Raw genomic sequence first — 14,755 nt, 5'->3', positions numbered from 1 at the left:
AGATTTTAAATTAATTACAGATGTAATAGTACTTATCTCAAATGTAATTAGTATTAAATATGTGCTAAAATTTTGATTGTTTTAAAGTAACGAGAACAATATTAATCCATAATTAATTATAAACAAAATAGTCAGTCTTGGAACCATCAGTTCTTAGAGGAAATTTGGTAAATTCAACGCAAAGTTAGCGGAGAATTAACATGATTACATATTCTTCTAATGAAGTAATGAAGATAAAAAAATATTAGGCCTATTTATAAAAGTATATTTTTATTAATAACGTTTACTTTCAATGGTAAAGCCTTATGAATAAATATTCCATAATATTTTATAATTTTTACTAGCAAATTACAGACAAAATGCTGAATTTTACAAAGAAAATTTAAAATGATTGCATTAATCATTATCGGCATTATAATTGTCTACTTGATAATCTTCATCGTTGTAATAATGATTATCATTATCGTCACCCTCAAATTTACAGATTTGTATAATAGATTGAGCTGTTTCTATCCTAGTTAAATAAAAATTATAATATTCAGCAGCCATTTATTAACTTGGAATAAAAATCGATAAAATGGCAATTACCATAATAACAAATTCTGAACGTTTTCTCGACAGCACGGTGAAAATTTCTGCCCGTTTTCCTTGCTTTGGCTACTACTCATTAAATATCCTTGACTTTCAGGACACTCTTCTGATCCTGGACTGTGCGGTATACCCGGAGCGGGACCTTCGCCATCGTGAGGGCATCCCAGTCTATAAAAATATGTATTTAGTTGCTACATAAATTAAAATTTAAAAAATACAGGATGGTCCTAACTGAAGTTTCCCTATTCTGAGCACTTCTATGGCAGATTGACACCAGAATTTGTATACGGACTAAGCAAATTTTAGTTCAAAAACTTCCATTATTGGGAGCTTTGGCTTATATGGAAATGTTGCAACTTTGGCAGAATTAAAGGTCATGGGATGTTCTAAATAGGAAAACTTTCAATTATATTGTCACCCTGTACATTAATTTGTCAGCCCCGCTTACAAATGTCCTGATTCATGAGCGATGGTATCGGCTCTCTCCATAAAATTTGCATCGTCTTCGCAGACTCCGTATTTGTACCTTCCATCGCAGACTCCTCCGACGAACGAAATACCTGAAAAGATACAATTTAAAAGTATTTTTCGGGAAGCATAAACTTAATAACACTAAAGACTAACCTGCAGTATTAGCATAAACATCGCCATTTATCAAGTCACCCCATTTTCGTCTGCAATTACATAGAATTAATTTAATAGGAAGTACTTTTTTATCGCATTCAATACTTACTTTACCAAAAGTATGACCATATCAGCCCATTCAACATGTCGATATTCAATAGGATTACTGTAAAAATAAATAGCCATGTTATCTAACAAATCCTCACAATTCAAATATTCTTCATACCCCGGAATAACGCTCTGTTCGATAAAGGAAGCTTCGTCCAATTTCTATATAAATATCAAAAATATAAATAATCTTATCAATAATTTTTATAATTATTTAGTACGTGAGTTACCGTATAAGCTAAAATTCCAACCATACAGATTTCTATGTTTAATTCTAATGTATTAAAAAGATTTTGAACCTGAAATATATTTTCAAGAAGTTGATCAATTGAGCTTGAAATTATGCATTTTAATTTAAGAATTTATATTGTAAAGTTTACTTGGACAAACATAGTTGCTACATAATCTGTTAACCCGATATTCCTCTCGATGAAACTCTCTGTAAAGGTACTTTCAGTTATAAATACATATTTTATTACCAGGCATTCGTTACTATTTAATATTCTCGCTTTGGGATTTAATAACTTTTCTAATTTCTTCGGAATTACTGTAAACATAAATTTAATATTCGTAATAAATTAATTATAAATTTATAAAATTTAAATTACATTACATGCCTTGATCTTTAATGTAAACATTTTTATCTTTCTTAAGTTCTATAATATGATGCGCTCTTTTCCCTTTCCTGGCCATTTCTTCTGGCCCAAACGGTTCAATTCTTAGATAGGAATTTATAATTCCATGCTAAAATATTAAATAATTTAGAATTATATGCGGCATAACGATTTAGGAATAATAAACAAAGATACTAACAACTTTTAATGATTTTCCTTCGTCTATATGAAGAGCTGCTCCTATCTTTTCATTTTTATACAACTTGCTCTTTAACTGTTTCACATCAATCTTTAAATACATATTAAAGAACAATATTTGAATTACTTCTATTCAATAATTCTAAATTAACTTAATTATATAAATATATAATAATAATTTCAAATCTGATAAGAAAAAGATCTTCAAAGCTAGTTTTAAACGTAATGTGGCTTTGCATTACAACATTCAAGGTCCCTTCCTCCGTTACAAAATAATAATGTTAAACTTTTTAATCCGGCATTCTGTGGTCTGTTAAAGCTACCAGAAGCAAGTTACATGTAGTTTAAGTCGGTCAATAATTACTCATTCCAACATAGAAAATCCATTTTGCTGTACCTCCTCTGTTTCTGATGCACTGTACACGTACAGTACTGTACCTAATGAGAATATAGACCCTAATAACCCTGTATATCTTGAACATACTGCTGGCCCTGCTGACTTCTGATATAATCTGAGCGACAGGAACTAAAAAGTATCTGATTTTGAGCTTTATATTACACGAAACGATTAAAAAAGTCATGTTTGGAACTTTTAATAGTTATATTATTTCCTGGAGCTTTGATAATACTACGATATGAAGCTGTATGGATAAACGTGTGATTTTCTTATTTAAAGGTCAATTTCTGTATTCCGGCAATGGCCATATCCCAGAGGTTCAATCTGTATAAACTGTCTTTAACAAGATTCTTCGTAACCCGAGACTGATCTGCAGTTTAACGCTTGTACAGTACATAAATTAGGCTCTAGATAGCCTAGTCTAATTTATAAATATAAAATAACCTTAAAAATAAGCCTTAACGAAATATTTAATAANAATCCGATCACGTGACTTCCGGTTCCGACGGGAAGTTTGTGTATAGTTAATCAGGCCCTCCTGCCCTACGCTTTCCACACCTGGTCTCGATTTTTATCTATCTAACTTCGTTCTATTATCATTATTAAAAAAAAGCTAAGTTTCAACTTATTTAATGTGACAAAAACATATTATTTTTGTCAATTTACTGAATACAATAGCACAAAACTCGAATAATATAAAGGCAGGTGCGATGCACAATATTTTTTTTATCTCTTAAACAGAACAAGCTGACTTATGAGATTTTATTTAAAAAATCACATTTGCATTATTAATCAAAATAAATAACTACAATTGTATGTGGCGCCATCTTTTATGAGATTTTGTCATAAAAACTTTATATATTTTTAATTGTTATAAAATAGCAAAAGACTTTATTTTGAAGACAGAGATGAGTTTTATAAAATACTGTAAACGCTAAAAATCTCCATTAATTATGATACCTCACGAAATATTAATATATTACGTGACCACCCTCTAACTCTCCATTCCCTTGACCTTTCTTAACAAAAATTTAGTAGCATCAATGCCCCATATATACAGGCTAAAATGCCAAATTTTTTTTTTTATCTCCATCCCGTCCTGAGATATTAAGCGAAATAGACGTCAACACACACATACGTATTCATAACACAAAAAATATAAAAAAGATCAACAAGTAAATATAAACTGTTATTTTTGAATCATCTTTAGTTTTTATGCTAGAAAGGTGATAAGAAACAATTCAATCATTAAAATGATAGATTTATTAAAGTTATAAAAATATTTCAATAATACGAGAAGAGTAGAAGGATGGAGAATCACATCAAAATATCTGATGATAATGATCAGTAGTATTGATAATTCGGTACGAAACAATGTATTTTATGTTATACTTATAAATTAATATGCTCTCCACCTCAAATTAGTAGTGGCTTGCCCCTGTACATCATACTTTTCCTTTAACAGTAGAGTCGTGCCGGTCATCTATCTAACACTATTCAGGGAAAAATATTTTAATTCAATTGTATATTGAAGACTACACGTATTAAAAAATAATGTAAGGTTTGTTATGAAGCAAATCATCTTCTTCACGACATAATAAAAAGATGAGACATTTTTCAAATTGTGACTAACATTAAGACCATTTAAATAAGATCTTCTCAGTGTTAATTAAGATTATGATTTATTCTCACTATAAAATAATTCACTAAAATATTTTTAAACGTAAGAGATCGTCCGTAAATTACGTAACACTATTTTATACTTTTTAACTACGGTATCTACTCCTGTAATGCTCCGTAACACCCCGAAAACTTCGTAACGAATATTCTCGATTGACCCGTTAACTGTACTAAAGAATAATATATAACAATAAAGGTTACATTATCTTATTAATTACTTATATAACAGAGTGTACAAACAATACAGTTTGCCACACAACACTTCAAAAACTCTCACCCCTTGTTACGCGTCGTAACGATTGCCTACATGCATATCTGCGTTATATAATTTATGGAAACACTAAGTTACGAAATGAAATAAACGTTTTTTTATGTAAAATATTTTTAAAGATTAATATAAAAATTGTTATACCGATTCATCTCTTTCTCCCTTTCCATTTACAACAGTAAAATTATCCGAAATGACTTTGCCAGCCGGTTCCAATCTCAACTCTACATCCTCTTCTAAAAGTCGAAATTTGAGAATTTTCGCTCCAGATCTTAGTGTTATAACTGAAGGATAAATTACGTCGATTCCACCTAATTTATTCAGGTTATAATTTATTAATTTATATACCATTAGTAATAATAAAAAAATGATACTGTACGGTACACTTACCGCTTAAAAAAGCCGAAATAGTCACAAAATAAAAGAGAATGCTTATTATTTTTAAGCCACGTAACTCCATTGAACTTATTGCTATAATAACAGCTGGTAAAATATGATAGAAGCGTGTTTTGGATTATCAAACATTAATTTCTCCCACACACAATCAAATTTTAAATATATTTTCATATTCTAATTTCTTATAACAGGTTAAACACATCTTTATACATTTAATATCATAATTTTGTCTATGAGATATATTCGTAATAGCGAATTTATTATGTCTATAAGATACATAATTATTAAATTAAACATTATTTAATTATTTAATTTTGTTTTACAATATTTTATCTTGAATTTTCCATATTTTATGAAAGTTTAAAGCCAGAAATAAATTTATTATAAACATTACGTATGCTTGGAGAGAGACTAATAAACAGAATATTTATGTCATTTTTACTTCATATATTGAATTAGTAGAGAATTAATTTGTATATTTATGCTTTTTTATGAAAAAAAGAGTGTAAAATAATGTAATAAATGTTAAAATGATAATAACTTTTACATTAAATCTAACGGTTTAAGTGGTAATATAAAATGTTACATTAATTAATCAAGACATCGAATAAAGACTAGAAAAGTGATTCTTGATTTTTAGAAAAAATTAAATAATTTGTTTTTAATTAAATTTAAAATAATTTATTTAAGCAATAAAATAATAACTGACCTTTCGTTATATATTATGAAGCTTGAACTAACGTGTAAAACAGTTGGCGATGAAATTCCAGTGTTGCAACACCTGGTTTTTCATTCGTTTAACAATAATTTGTGAATTATTATTTATAAAATAAAATTACTCCGAATCTTTACTTATTTTGTTTAATTTTTGTTTAGATTAATTTCATTTTTTCAAAGTAAATTAATTATCGTAATATCTTCTCGACGTTTGTAAAAACTTCCATTACTTACATTTATCTAAAGGACAAGTGTTATAAACAAACATAGGCTAACAAAAAGAAAAACATATAAAACTGTAACGAGCAATTATTTACTGTGACATCGTCACAATGCCGTGCTGCAATTTTTAATCATATTTTAAATTTATTTAAATCAAAATATAAAAAATTATGTCAGAAAAATAAAACAAATTAAATGTAAAAAATAAAAGAAAAATTAAATTTGTAACAAACAAAAATTTTTATAAATTAAATAAAAATATGCTCTCGATTGTAGTATTGTCTTGCCCCTGTAAATCATACTTTTCCTTATAACAACGGAGTCATACAGATCAGGCCAACTCCATTCTAGAGAAATTTTTTGAATTGAAATCCGATCACGTGACTTCCGGTTCCGACGGGAAGTTTGTGTATAGTTAATCAGGCCCTCCTGCCCTACGCTTTCCACACCTGGTCTCGATTTTTATCTATCTAACTTCGTTCTATTATCATTATTAAAAAAAAGCTAAGTTTCAACTTATTTAATGTGACAAAAACATATTATTTTTGTCAATTTACTGAATACAATAGCACAAAACTCGAATAATATAAAGGCAGGTGCGATGCACAATATTTTTTTTATCTCTTAAACAGAACAAGCTGACAAAGGGGTTCTACAGATGTGTAAGAAAGGTTCGATCATTTCTAATTATATTAGGCTATAAAATTTAAATAATTATAATAGTTTAAAAGGTATGTATATTTTGTTGAATTATAAGAAATTTCTCTTATTTTTTTCATTAAAAAAAAAATATTTGCTTAGAAAAATATGTAATGTCATTCCCCCCTCATCGATTTCTTAATTAACTCTTTCATTTTCTGATTTACTCGGATAAAATAAAATTGTCTAAACTTTAGAAAATAATCTAAAGAATTTAAAAAATAAATAACCTTAACTCAATTTTCGATTAAGAATTTCCTGACGCTGAGAATAAATAAAATAATAGGAAGTAAGTAATAAGAAAATTACTATTATATTTACTAAATGTATGCAGTGCAGTTGAGAGATTTTATTGATTAAAATCAGTCTTAAAGGTTTTATTTTCCGTAAGTAAAAACAGAATTAATTATATAAGAGTAGGAATCAATACAGGCTCCTAAATTTTTTCCGGGGCTAGGGAAAAATCCCCAACTTCCCCCTCTTCACGGCTCTGAAAGTGTATGCATTATATACGTAAAACCGTCATTGAACAGTTTATTTGTTTAATTATTTTGTATTTAAAAAAAAATTTAAAAGTTAATTTTTAATGTTTAAGTTTAAAATTCAATTATTTGTACTTCAAGTAGTTACAAATTTATAAAATAAACACAGAATACGAAGCAGTTTAAGTGTTAAGTAATTACTTTTTAAATATTTTTTAAAATAAGAATTAGAATAGAATATAAAAATAATAATAGAGAAATCATATTTTATATTTGAAATGTAATAATAATAATAATATAAAATTTTCATCTGTATATAAAAAATAATAACGAAATAAAGCCTCGGTTTTAAATATTAGTCTACTGAACAATTAAGGTAAAACTTGCCATAGATAATCTGTTATATTTATATTCTAAATTAAAAATTTCTAACTTAACTACCCATATGAAGCTCTATAATTTAATTATTAATCCAATCATATACTACGCATCTTCAATCTGGGGACTTGACTACTTGTATAAACTAGAATCTTTGGCAAACTAAATTAAATAAAATACTAAATTCTTTTGGTGTATCAGAATTGTTATTCAAAGATAGTATCCGGGATTGGAAATTTGGATATACAACGCTAATAGATTCAGCCATCTCTCAGTCTATAAATGCTGATCAAATCAGTTTAAATTATAATACTTATCATCCATGGTATTTAAAATTTTCTTTAAAAACCCCATCTGTACAACCTTATATGATAAAAACAATCAACTTCAACGTGAAAAGACTAATATCACAATTACGACTAAACAAATTCTCGCTGTATATTAATAATATATATATATATATATTAATCTATCAAATAATTATTGCCCATGGTGAAAATCAGGAGAATCTTCAGTCGACCATCTACTTCAGAAATGTCAAAGACTTTCAAATATACGTGACTCTCTCAATGTCTCTCGAATGCTACATGATAATACTCACCAAGATTATAGAAATATTCTAAATAATTTGAATTTAAAAAATATCTCTACAATTTATATAAATTGTATATAGTTAATCATGATCTCCAGTCCATAAGATTTCTATATATGGTCTCGATTTTAGTAATGTCTTGCCCCTGTACATCATACTTCTCCTGATAACAATAGTGTCATGCCGGTTATCTATCTCGGTGTTTCCCCTAAGCTTTTCGTATATGGTCTTGATTTTCATCATCTAAATTCATTCTCGAGATTAACGAAGGGCAGATGGACAGACAACGGACAGCAGTGGGAATGTACAGGTCTGCAAATTTATAAATGCAGTCCCTTTTTTATACCATAAATTATAATGATGTTTAGAACTTATTACCTCTAATAGTGATATCATTGTATATCATTAATGACAATTTCACTCGTTATTAGCATTAATCCTACCCTCAAAATTAAGTTTTTTTTGTTATTTTATAATAATTAAAAATATAAAAACGTGTTAGTAATAAAACATCGTAACAGATAGCGCCACACGCGCGGTTTTAAATGTCGCCGGAGATCTCGATTAACTGTATACGAACTTCCGAATAGACCGGAAGTCACGTGATTTTTTTTAAATTACGTGACTTCCAATAAATAATTGCTCGTTTTAACTTTCTTTTTCTTATAGTACAAGTCCATCTCCATCCTCTTCTTGTCCGATGTGTTGTGGGTGATGAAGATTTGGAGTTTGATCCATTGTATAATGGATGTATGTAGTAAGTATTTAAATACTTACTATAGTTTACCTAGCACGTGAAATTTTCCAAATTTCCTCACCTATCTAACACGTAAATAGGGGACAGTCTCCCATAGAAAATCGTTTCGTGAGGCAATCCCTCTTATCAGATTGCACTAAGTGTTACGTCGTTCCATCCATCTCCAAATGCTTCTAAAATAATTACATTTATTACATTTTAATTATATTTAATTATTTCTTAATTAAAGTAATCGAATAAACGAATAACATATGCAATGATATTTTAAATTTCACCATATATTAGGTTTGTGATTGTGGTTTATTTAGTTATGGACAATTTGGCGATCTGCCTAGGAAGATGCCTCCCAAAAGGATTTCAATGTAGAACTAGATCCTATTCAGCTGTTAAAAACGTGAAGGAATTCCCACCTAGCCAGCCCGTTGGCAGGCGTGAACTCACGACCAACTACCAGTGTTTAGTGGTTTTATCCAATAGGCCTCTTGTGGCTGCGCCTATTCACTCGGTAACAAACGACTTTCTGCAATAATTGTAAAAATAAAGACATTTCGATTTTTTATTTCTCTATGCCCTTACTTTTATTGATTTCTGTTTATATCTTTCTCTACTTTGTCAGANAACAATGTTATTCAATTAAACAACAAGCTACTCTTATTCATGATGTTTACTCAAGTCTGCATTCTCTACACAACAAAATTAAGTAATTAAAATTTAGAAAATAAAACTTCATCGGATTTTTATCGATAAAATTTGTTTACAAAGCTATAAAACCTGAACGATGTTTGTTTAACTAAAAGACGTTGTTTATTCTCTCCCTTCGTGCATTAAACCATTAATTTTCTTTTTTCTCCATCTCTTCTTAGTTTTAATTTGAATTTATTTAACAAATTTTATCAATTATATTAACTAAAAATGGTAAATTAAGTGAATAATTAAACGGAAAATTCAATAAAACTGCAAAATGTCTCTCGTAACTGTTAAACTTATAACGTTTGAAATCTCCATCTCCATCCCTTCTAAGTGATCTTTAAGATGAACCAAGTGATTTTAAACATAAAAGCACTTAAAAACAAATGAAACTTTTAAAATTATTTTATGTTTCTAATAAAAATCCGTGTAAAATATCCATAGAAAGATAATAAAAACTTGAAAAGTGGAGAGTGATTTTAAGATTTCTATACGATCTCCTGTATAATTAAATGCATATGAAATAAAAATCCTTGACCTTTATACGCGATTAATTTATATATTTAATAAATAAAATAGTTTTTTATGTGTAAGATAGTTTAGTAAAGTCAAATTCTTTATGGATAGGTAAATCACGAGACCAACCACCCTCGACAGTTATAATTGTAAAAAGTCAAATTAAACTTAGAAAGGAAAGGAATTAATTCTCTAGTCGTCGATTTATAAATTGGAATCGTGAGTTTAGACAGATTAGAAATAGAGACGAGAAAAGGATGATTTGGGATGCTCTCCATCCTCTTTTATTTTTTGTAATCTCCCTCCTCCGGATGCGGGATTGTTCGTTATTTCTTACTTGTTTGACGATTAAAGTAAGACAGAAGTGATGCTAAGCTCATTTTTTATCTTAGATAGTTATCGTAGAAGACAGTAGAAGTAAGTAGGTAACATTCCTGGACACTACCAGATTGAACTCGTCACCAGTTTCTAATATATAACAGAACAAAAGAAAGCAGTTATAGGAATTTTTCTGAATAAATTATCGATTCTGAGAACAGAAACGGATTCTTTAGGGAACGTTAAAAGGGGGGAAAGGATTGAATTATTAAATAAAAATTCGACTGTGTTATTAAATCGATTTACCAGATGATAAATACGCTTTAATGTTAATTAAATTTGAGCGGTTTGGAAGAAAATTATTGAGAAATGAAGTGGTTTTAATGGCGCTAAAAATATATTATCGGTAATTAACTAGAGGGAAAAAAAAGAGAATAAAATAGAAGATAATGGTTTTAAATCCTCCTCTTACACGCCAGAGACGACAGGATACAATGATACTATCTTCACAGCTCCTCTTATTGGCTATTTTTGTTAAATACAACGAGATTCCAGCATTTACTTTTATCTGATAGTCGAGATTAGAATGAGAGATTGTAATCTTGATAGATAAATATATTAATTTTTCAAGATTTTTTTTCTTTGTGTTTAAAGGATTAAAATCTCATCGACGAGTCAAATTTAATAACAAAAAAATATATAATATATAAATAAATAAAGGATTAAAAACAGGTTAAGGCTTTTAAATTATTTATTTTTTACCTTATTTTTTTTTTTATGTTAGTGAATAGAAAAAGGAAAGGGAGAAAAAGGAAAACTTGCCATTGATGTAGAGATGCTGATCTGAAAGCAAATACAATTTTTCTTTTCTTTTCTTAATCTTTAAAGCCAAACTTTTCGTTTTATCATGATATTTTTAGACATTTGATGGCTATTTCTGAGCGAGTGAATAAATTCAAATATAATAGATAAGATTTATACATTCATTCGTATTCTCTTCAGTTAAAATATCTGTAGCTTCTCCTGTATTTTGTTATCACGGCTAAGATACGGACGATGATGTAGGAAATTACGTCAAATATTGACTTTCTTTTTTTTTCCTTAAAAAAATGGCATATCTTAAAATTTTCCAGACATTCTTAAGGACATTTATCACAATAGTTAACTGAACTGGATGTTGAACGTGCTCCCGGACTTCATCGTAAATGAGCATCATTTCCAGCTTAAAACACTCTAATTACAAAGGAAAGTTTTAATATTTATATACTAAAAAACCGTCTGAAATGTAGAAATTTGATATAAAGCTCAGATTTTATAATTCTAAGCTTATCTCTCGCCATCTAAGCAAAAAAAAACCATCACTTATACCATGAAAAATGCATGAAACTTTCCCTAGAAACAAACTTCTCCCTGTCGATTATTAATTATCATACAAACTAGGTATAATTTGGAAAAGTTTAAGGAGTTTTTAAAAGAAAGAACAGGAGAAAGCGTTAAGATGAAGATGCGTAAGAACTTTCTATCTCATTTTAAGAAAGTTGGGCTGTTAAACAGAAACCGATATCCAGAGGTTGGAAGCAAAAATTCTCAATCGATACGAATCCCCAAGAGCCAATATTTTAAGCGGCCATTTAGAGATAGAAGAGATGGATAATGTGTTTGGAGGTAATTTCAGCAATGACTGTTGTGTTGTTAACAACACCTGGGTACTTGGGTTATCGTCGTATCCGACCTACCATCGCATCTCCATCTCCTCCGTACTTAACATGAATTTTGGCAATTACTTTACATCCCCCAATTAGTCTCGAGACATTTTTATTATTAAAAATACTGCCATTCCCGTCGAGCAATACGAACGAAGAGAAATATATTCATATATGTCGAAATTGTTCAGAAAAATTGTTCTTTTCTCATGTCGAGTACATAAGAGAACATTTCTAAAATTAACTTTTCTCTATCGATTTCTGCATACTTTTAGTTAATAAATAGACAGAATGAAGGAAGAAAATGGGAAAAAATCTGTTAGAATTTAAATATTTATTAGAGACTAAATAAGCAGAAACGAACTTTTCTTAATTTTAAACTAGATATGAATAAACACAAAGTAATTATTATTCTCCTTTTCTCATATATTAAACAAGAAACAATGTTATTCAATTAAACAACAAGCTACTCTTATTCATGATGTTTACTCAAGTCTGCATTCTCTACACAACAAAATTAAGTAATTAAAATTTAGAAAATAAAACTTCATCGGATTTTTATCGATAAAATTTGTTTACAAAGCTATAAAACCTGAACGATGTTTGTTTAACTAAAAGACGTTGTTTATTCTCTCCCTTCGTGCATTAAACCATTAATTTTCTTTTTTCTCCATCTCTTCTTAGTTTTAATTTGAATTTATTTAACAAATTTTATCAATTATATTAACTAAAAATGGTAAATTAAGTGAATAATTAAACGGAAAATTCAATAAAACTGCAAAATGTCTCTCGTAACTGTTAAACTTATAACGTTTGAAATCTCCATCTCCATCCCTTCTAAGTGATCTTTAAGATGAACCAAGTGATTTTAAACATAAAAGCACTTAAAAACAAATGAAACTTTTAAAATTATTTTATGTTTCTAATAAAAATCCGTGTAAAATATCCATAGAAAGATAATAAAAACTTGAAAAGTGGAGAGTGATTTTAAGATTTCTATACGATCTCCTGTATAATTAAATGCATATGAAATAAAAATCCTTGACCTTTATACNATGAAACTTTTAAAATTATTTTATGTTTCTAATAAAAATCCGTGTAAAATATCCATAGAAAGATAATAAAAACTTGAAAAGTGGAGAGTGATTTTAAGATTTCTATACGATCTCCTGTATAATTAAATGCATATGAAATAAAAATCCTTGACCTTTATACACGATTAATTTATATATTTAATAAATAAAATAGTTTTTTATGTGTAAGATAGTTTAGTAAAGTCAAATTCTTTATGGATAGGTAAATCACGAGACCAACCACCCTCGACAGTTATAATTGTCTACCAGGGAAAAAAACATCATTTACCATAGATAACGAATGTCATGAAAATGAAAAATGATCGAATTTCAAGCTCGCATTACCAATTAGCGATCGTTCCTTAACCTATATAAGTTCATTGGCTCGTTTTTTTTAAAAACATTTTAGTGAGCGAGAAGATTAAGAGATTACAGCTGATATTGAGCAAGTGGAGAAATGCCCATATTTACATGTTAGGGCCATTTCTCACGCGACATTGAATTATATACGGAGATATTTACTTTAAATATATATATATATATATATATATAAAAGAGAAAGGTCTCTAGTATAGAAGTTATCGTGTTTCTGCACCAGATGGCAGGAGTAGAAATGGGGAGGAAAAAAAAAAGTAATTCAACATCCATTCTTTCCACTCCGTACGCGATTTATCAGGTGCAGCATCTAATCGGCACGTGTCATCTACTCGCTACAAAAAATTGATATTTACAAATTATACATTTCGAATTTATCGCCTGTCAAATTTGTACAAAGTTCAAAAAATATATAAAAAAAAAAGATTAAATGCCCGAAATCTGCATTCTTTCCCCTTACCAATTGCACTCGTAACGACTAATGAAGCATCAAACATACGCTTCGTTCCGACAGATTTATTTCTCTTAAGATTTTTAAGGTTATTCGCATTCACGAAGAGTATTCGTTCCCTACTAGAAAACTCTTATACGAATATTTATAAAGAGTATTCTAATAGAAACCATTCCTAATTATAAGTCGAAGAGAGCAAACATACGAACGTGCTTAGGAGGAGTTTGAGCCATTTGGTTCCTTCTGCCTTCTGTTTGCCATGCTAAGTTACTGGCTGATTGCCAAAAGCCACTTTTATATTTTGTTTTGCCAATTGTTGTGGCATCTTTACGATATCGCAGACCTCTCCATAAAGAAGGGGGGAAAAAAGAGAATTTACTGTAAAGGGCGATGTATATATGCTTCTAATTTTGGTGTTTTTTGGTAAAATATTCTCTTTGTTTTCTATCTGTTAAAGTTATTGTGCGGTTGTATGCGTGGTAATACAATAAATAATAGTTATTTATGAGCGCAGACGATATTTATTTTAACGTTACGTATGACGAAGAGCATCCTTTACCTTCTTCTCAGAAATGTGCTTAGTCTTGGTAAGAAAGTCATCCGTGATGTGCAATAACAAAGAGAAGAGGAAAGATCAAAAATGTCTTGTTGATCTCAGTCCATTTCCCGTCATTAATTCGATTGATTTGTGGCGAATAAGTCGCTCGGTCCGACCATTTATGAAAGAAGATGAAAGGGGCGGCCGTTTTGTGTTTGTCTAAAAGAGGATTTTCTTGCTCAGAATGCCACCAAAAAGACATTTTAATACTACGTAAGTATAATAATATCAAGGACCTCCTTATATTTGACAATTGTCGCGACTTCTAAAGAGGAAATTTAAAAAATTAAAAGAAAAGAATAAAAGATAAC

At 29.1% G+C, this 14,755-nt stretch overlaps 1 protein-coding gene across 1 annotated transcript; it reads right to left on the bottom strand.

Annotated features, from left to right (window-relative positions):
- Positions 1-286: 286 nt before the first annotated feature.
- Positions 287-5,621, bottom strand: LOC111634048 (venom metalloproteinase antarease-like TpachMP_A). The gene is made up of 12 exons (XM_023378730.1): positions 5,586-5,621; positions 4,871-4,963; positions 4,625-4,791; positions 2,137-2,226; positions 1,941-2,067; positions 1,704-1,870; positions 1,554-1,622; positions 1,325-1,485; positions 1,216-1,265; positions 1,040-1,151; positions 589-759; positions 287-514 (listed from the first exon to the last, which is right to left on the bottom strand). The coding sequence occupies exons 2-12, from the start codon at positions 4,938-4,940 to the stop codon at positions 397-399; spliced, it is 1,302 nt and encodes a 433-aa protein (XP_023234498.1). The 5' UTR covers positions 4,941-4,963; positions 5,586-5,621; the 3' UTR covers positions 287-396.
- Between the last annotated feature and the right edge of the window lie 9,134 nt (positions 5,622-14,755).

This window comes from Centruroides sculpturatus, unplaced genomic scaffold (assembly GCF_000671375.1).
Source record: "Centruroides sculpturatus isolate CEXI.00-Female unplaced genomic scaffold, Cexi_2.0 scaffold701, whole genome shotgun sequence".
Classification (NCBI taxonomy): Eukaryota; Metazoa; Arthropoda; class Arachnida; order Scorpiones; family Buthidae; genus Centruroides; species Centruroides sculpturatus.
The sequence above is the reverse complement of the archived record's forward strand: the minus strand, read 5'-3'. Positions and strand labels throughout refer to the sequence as shown.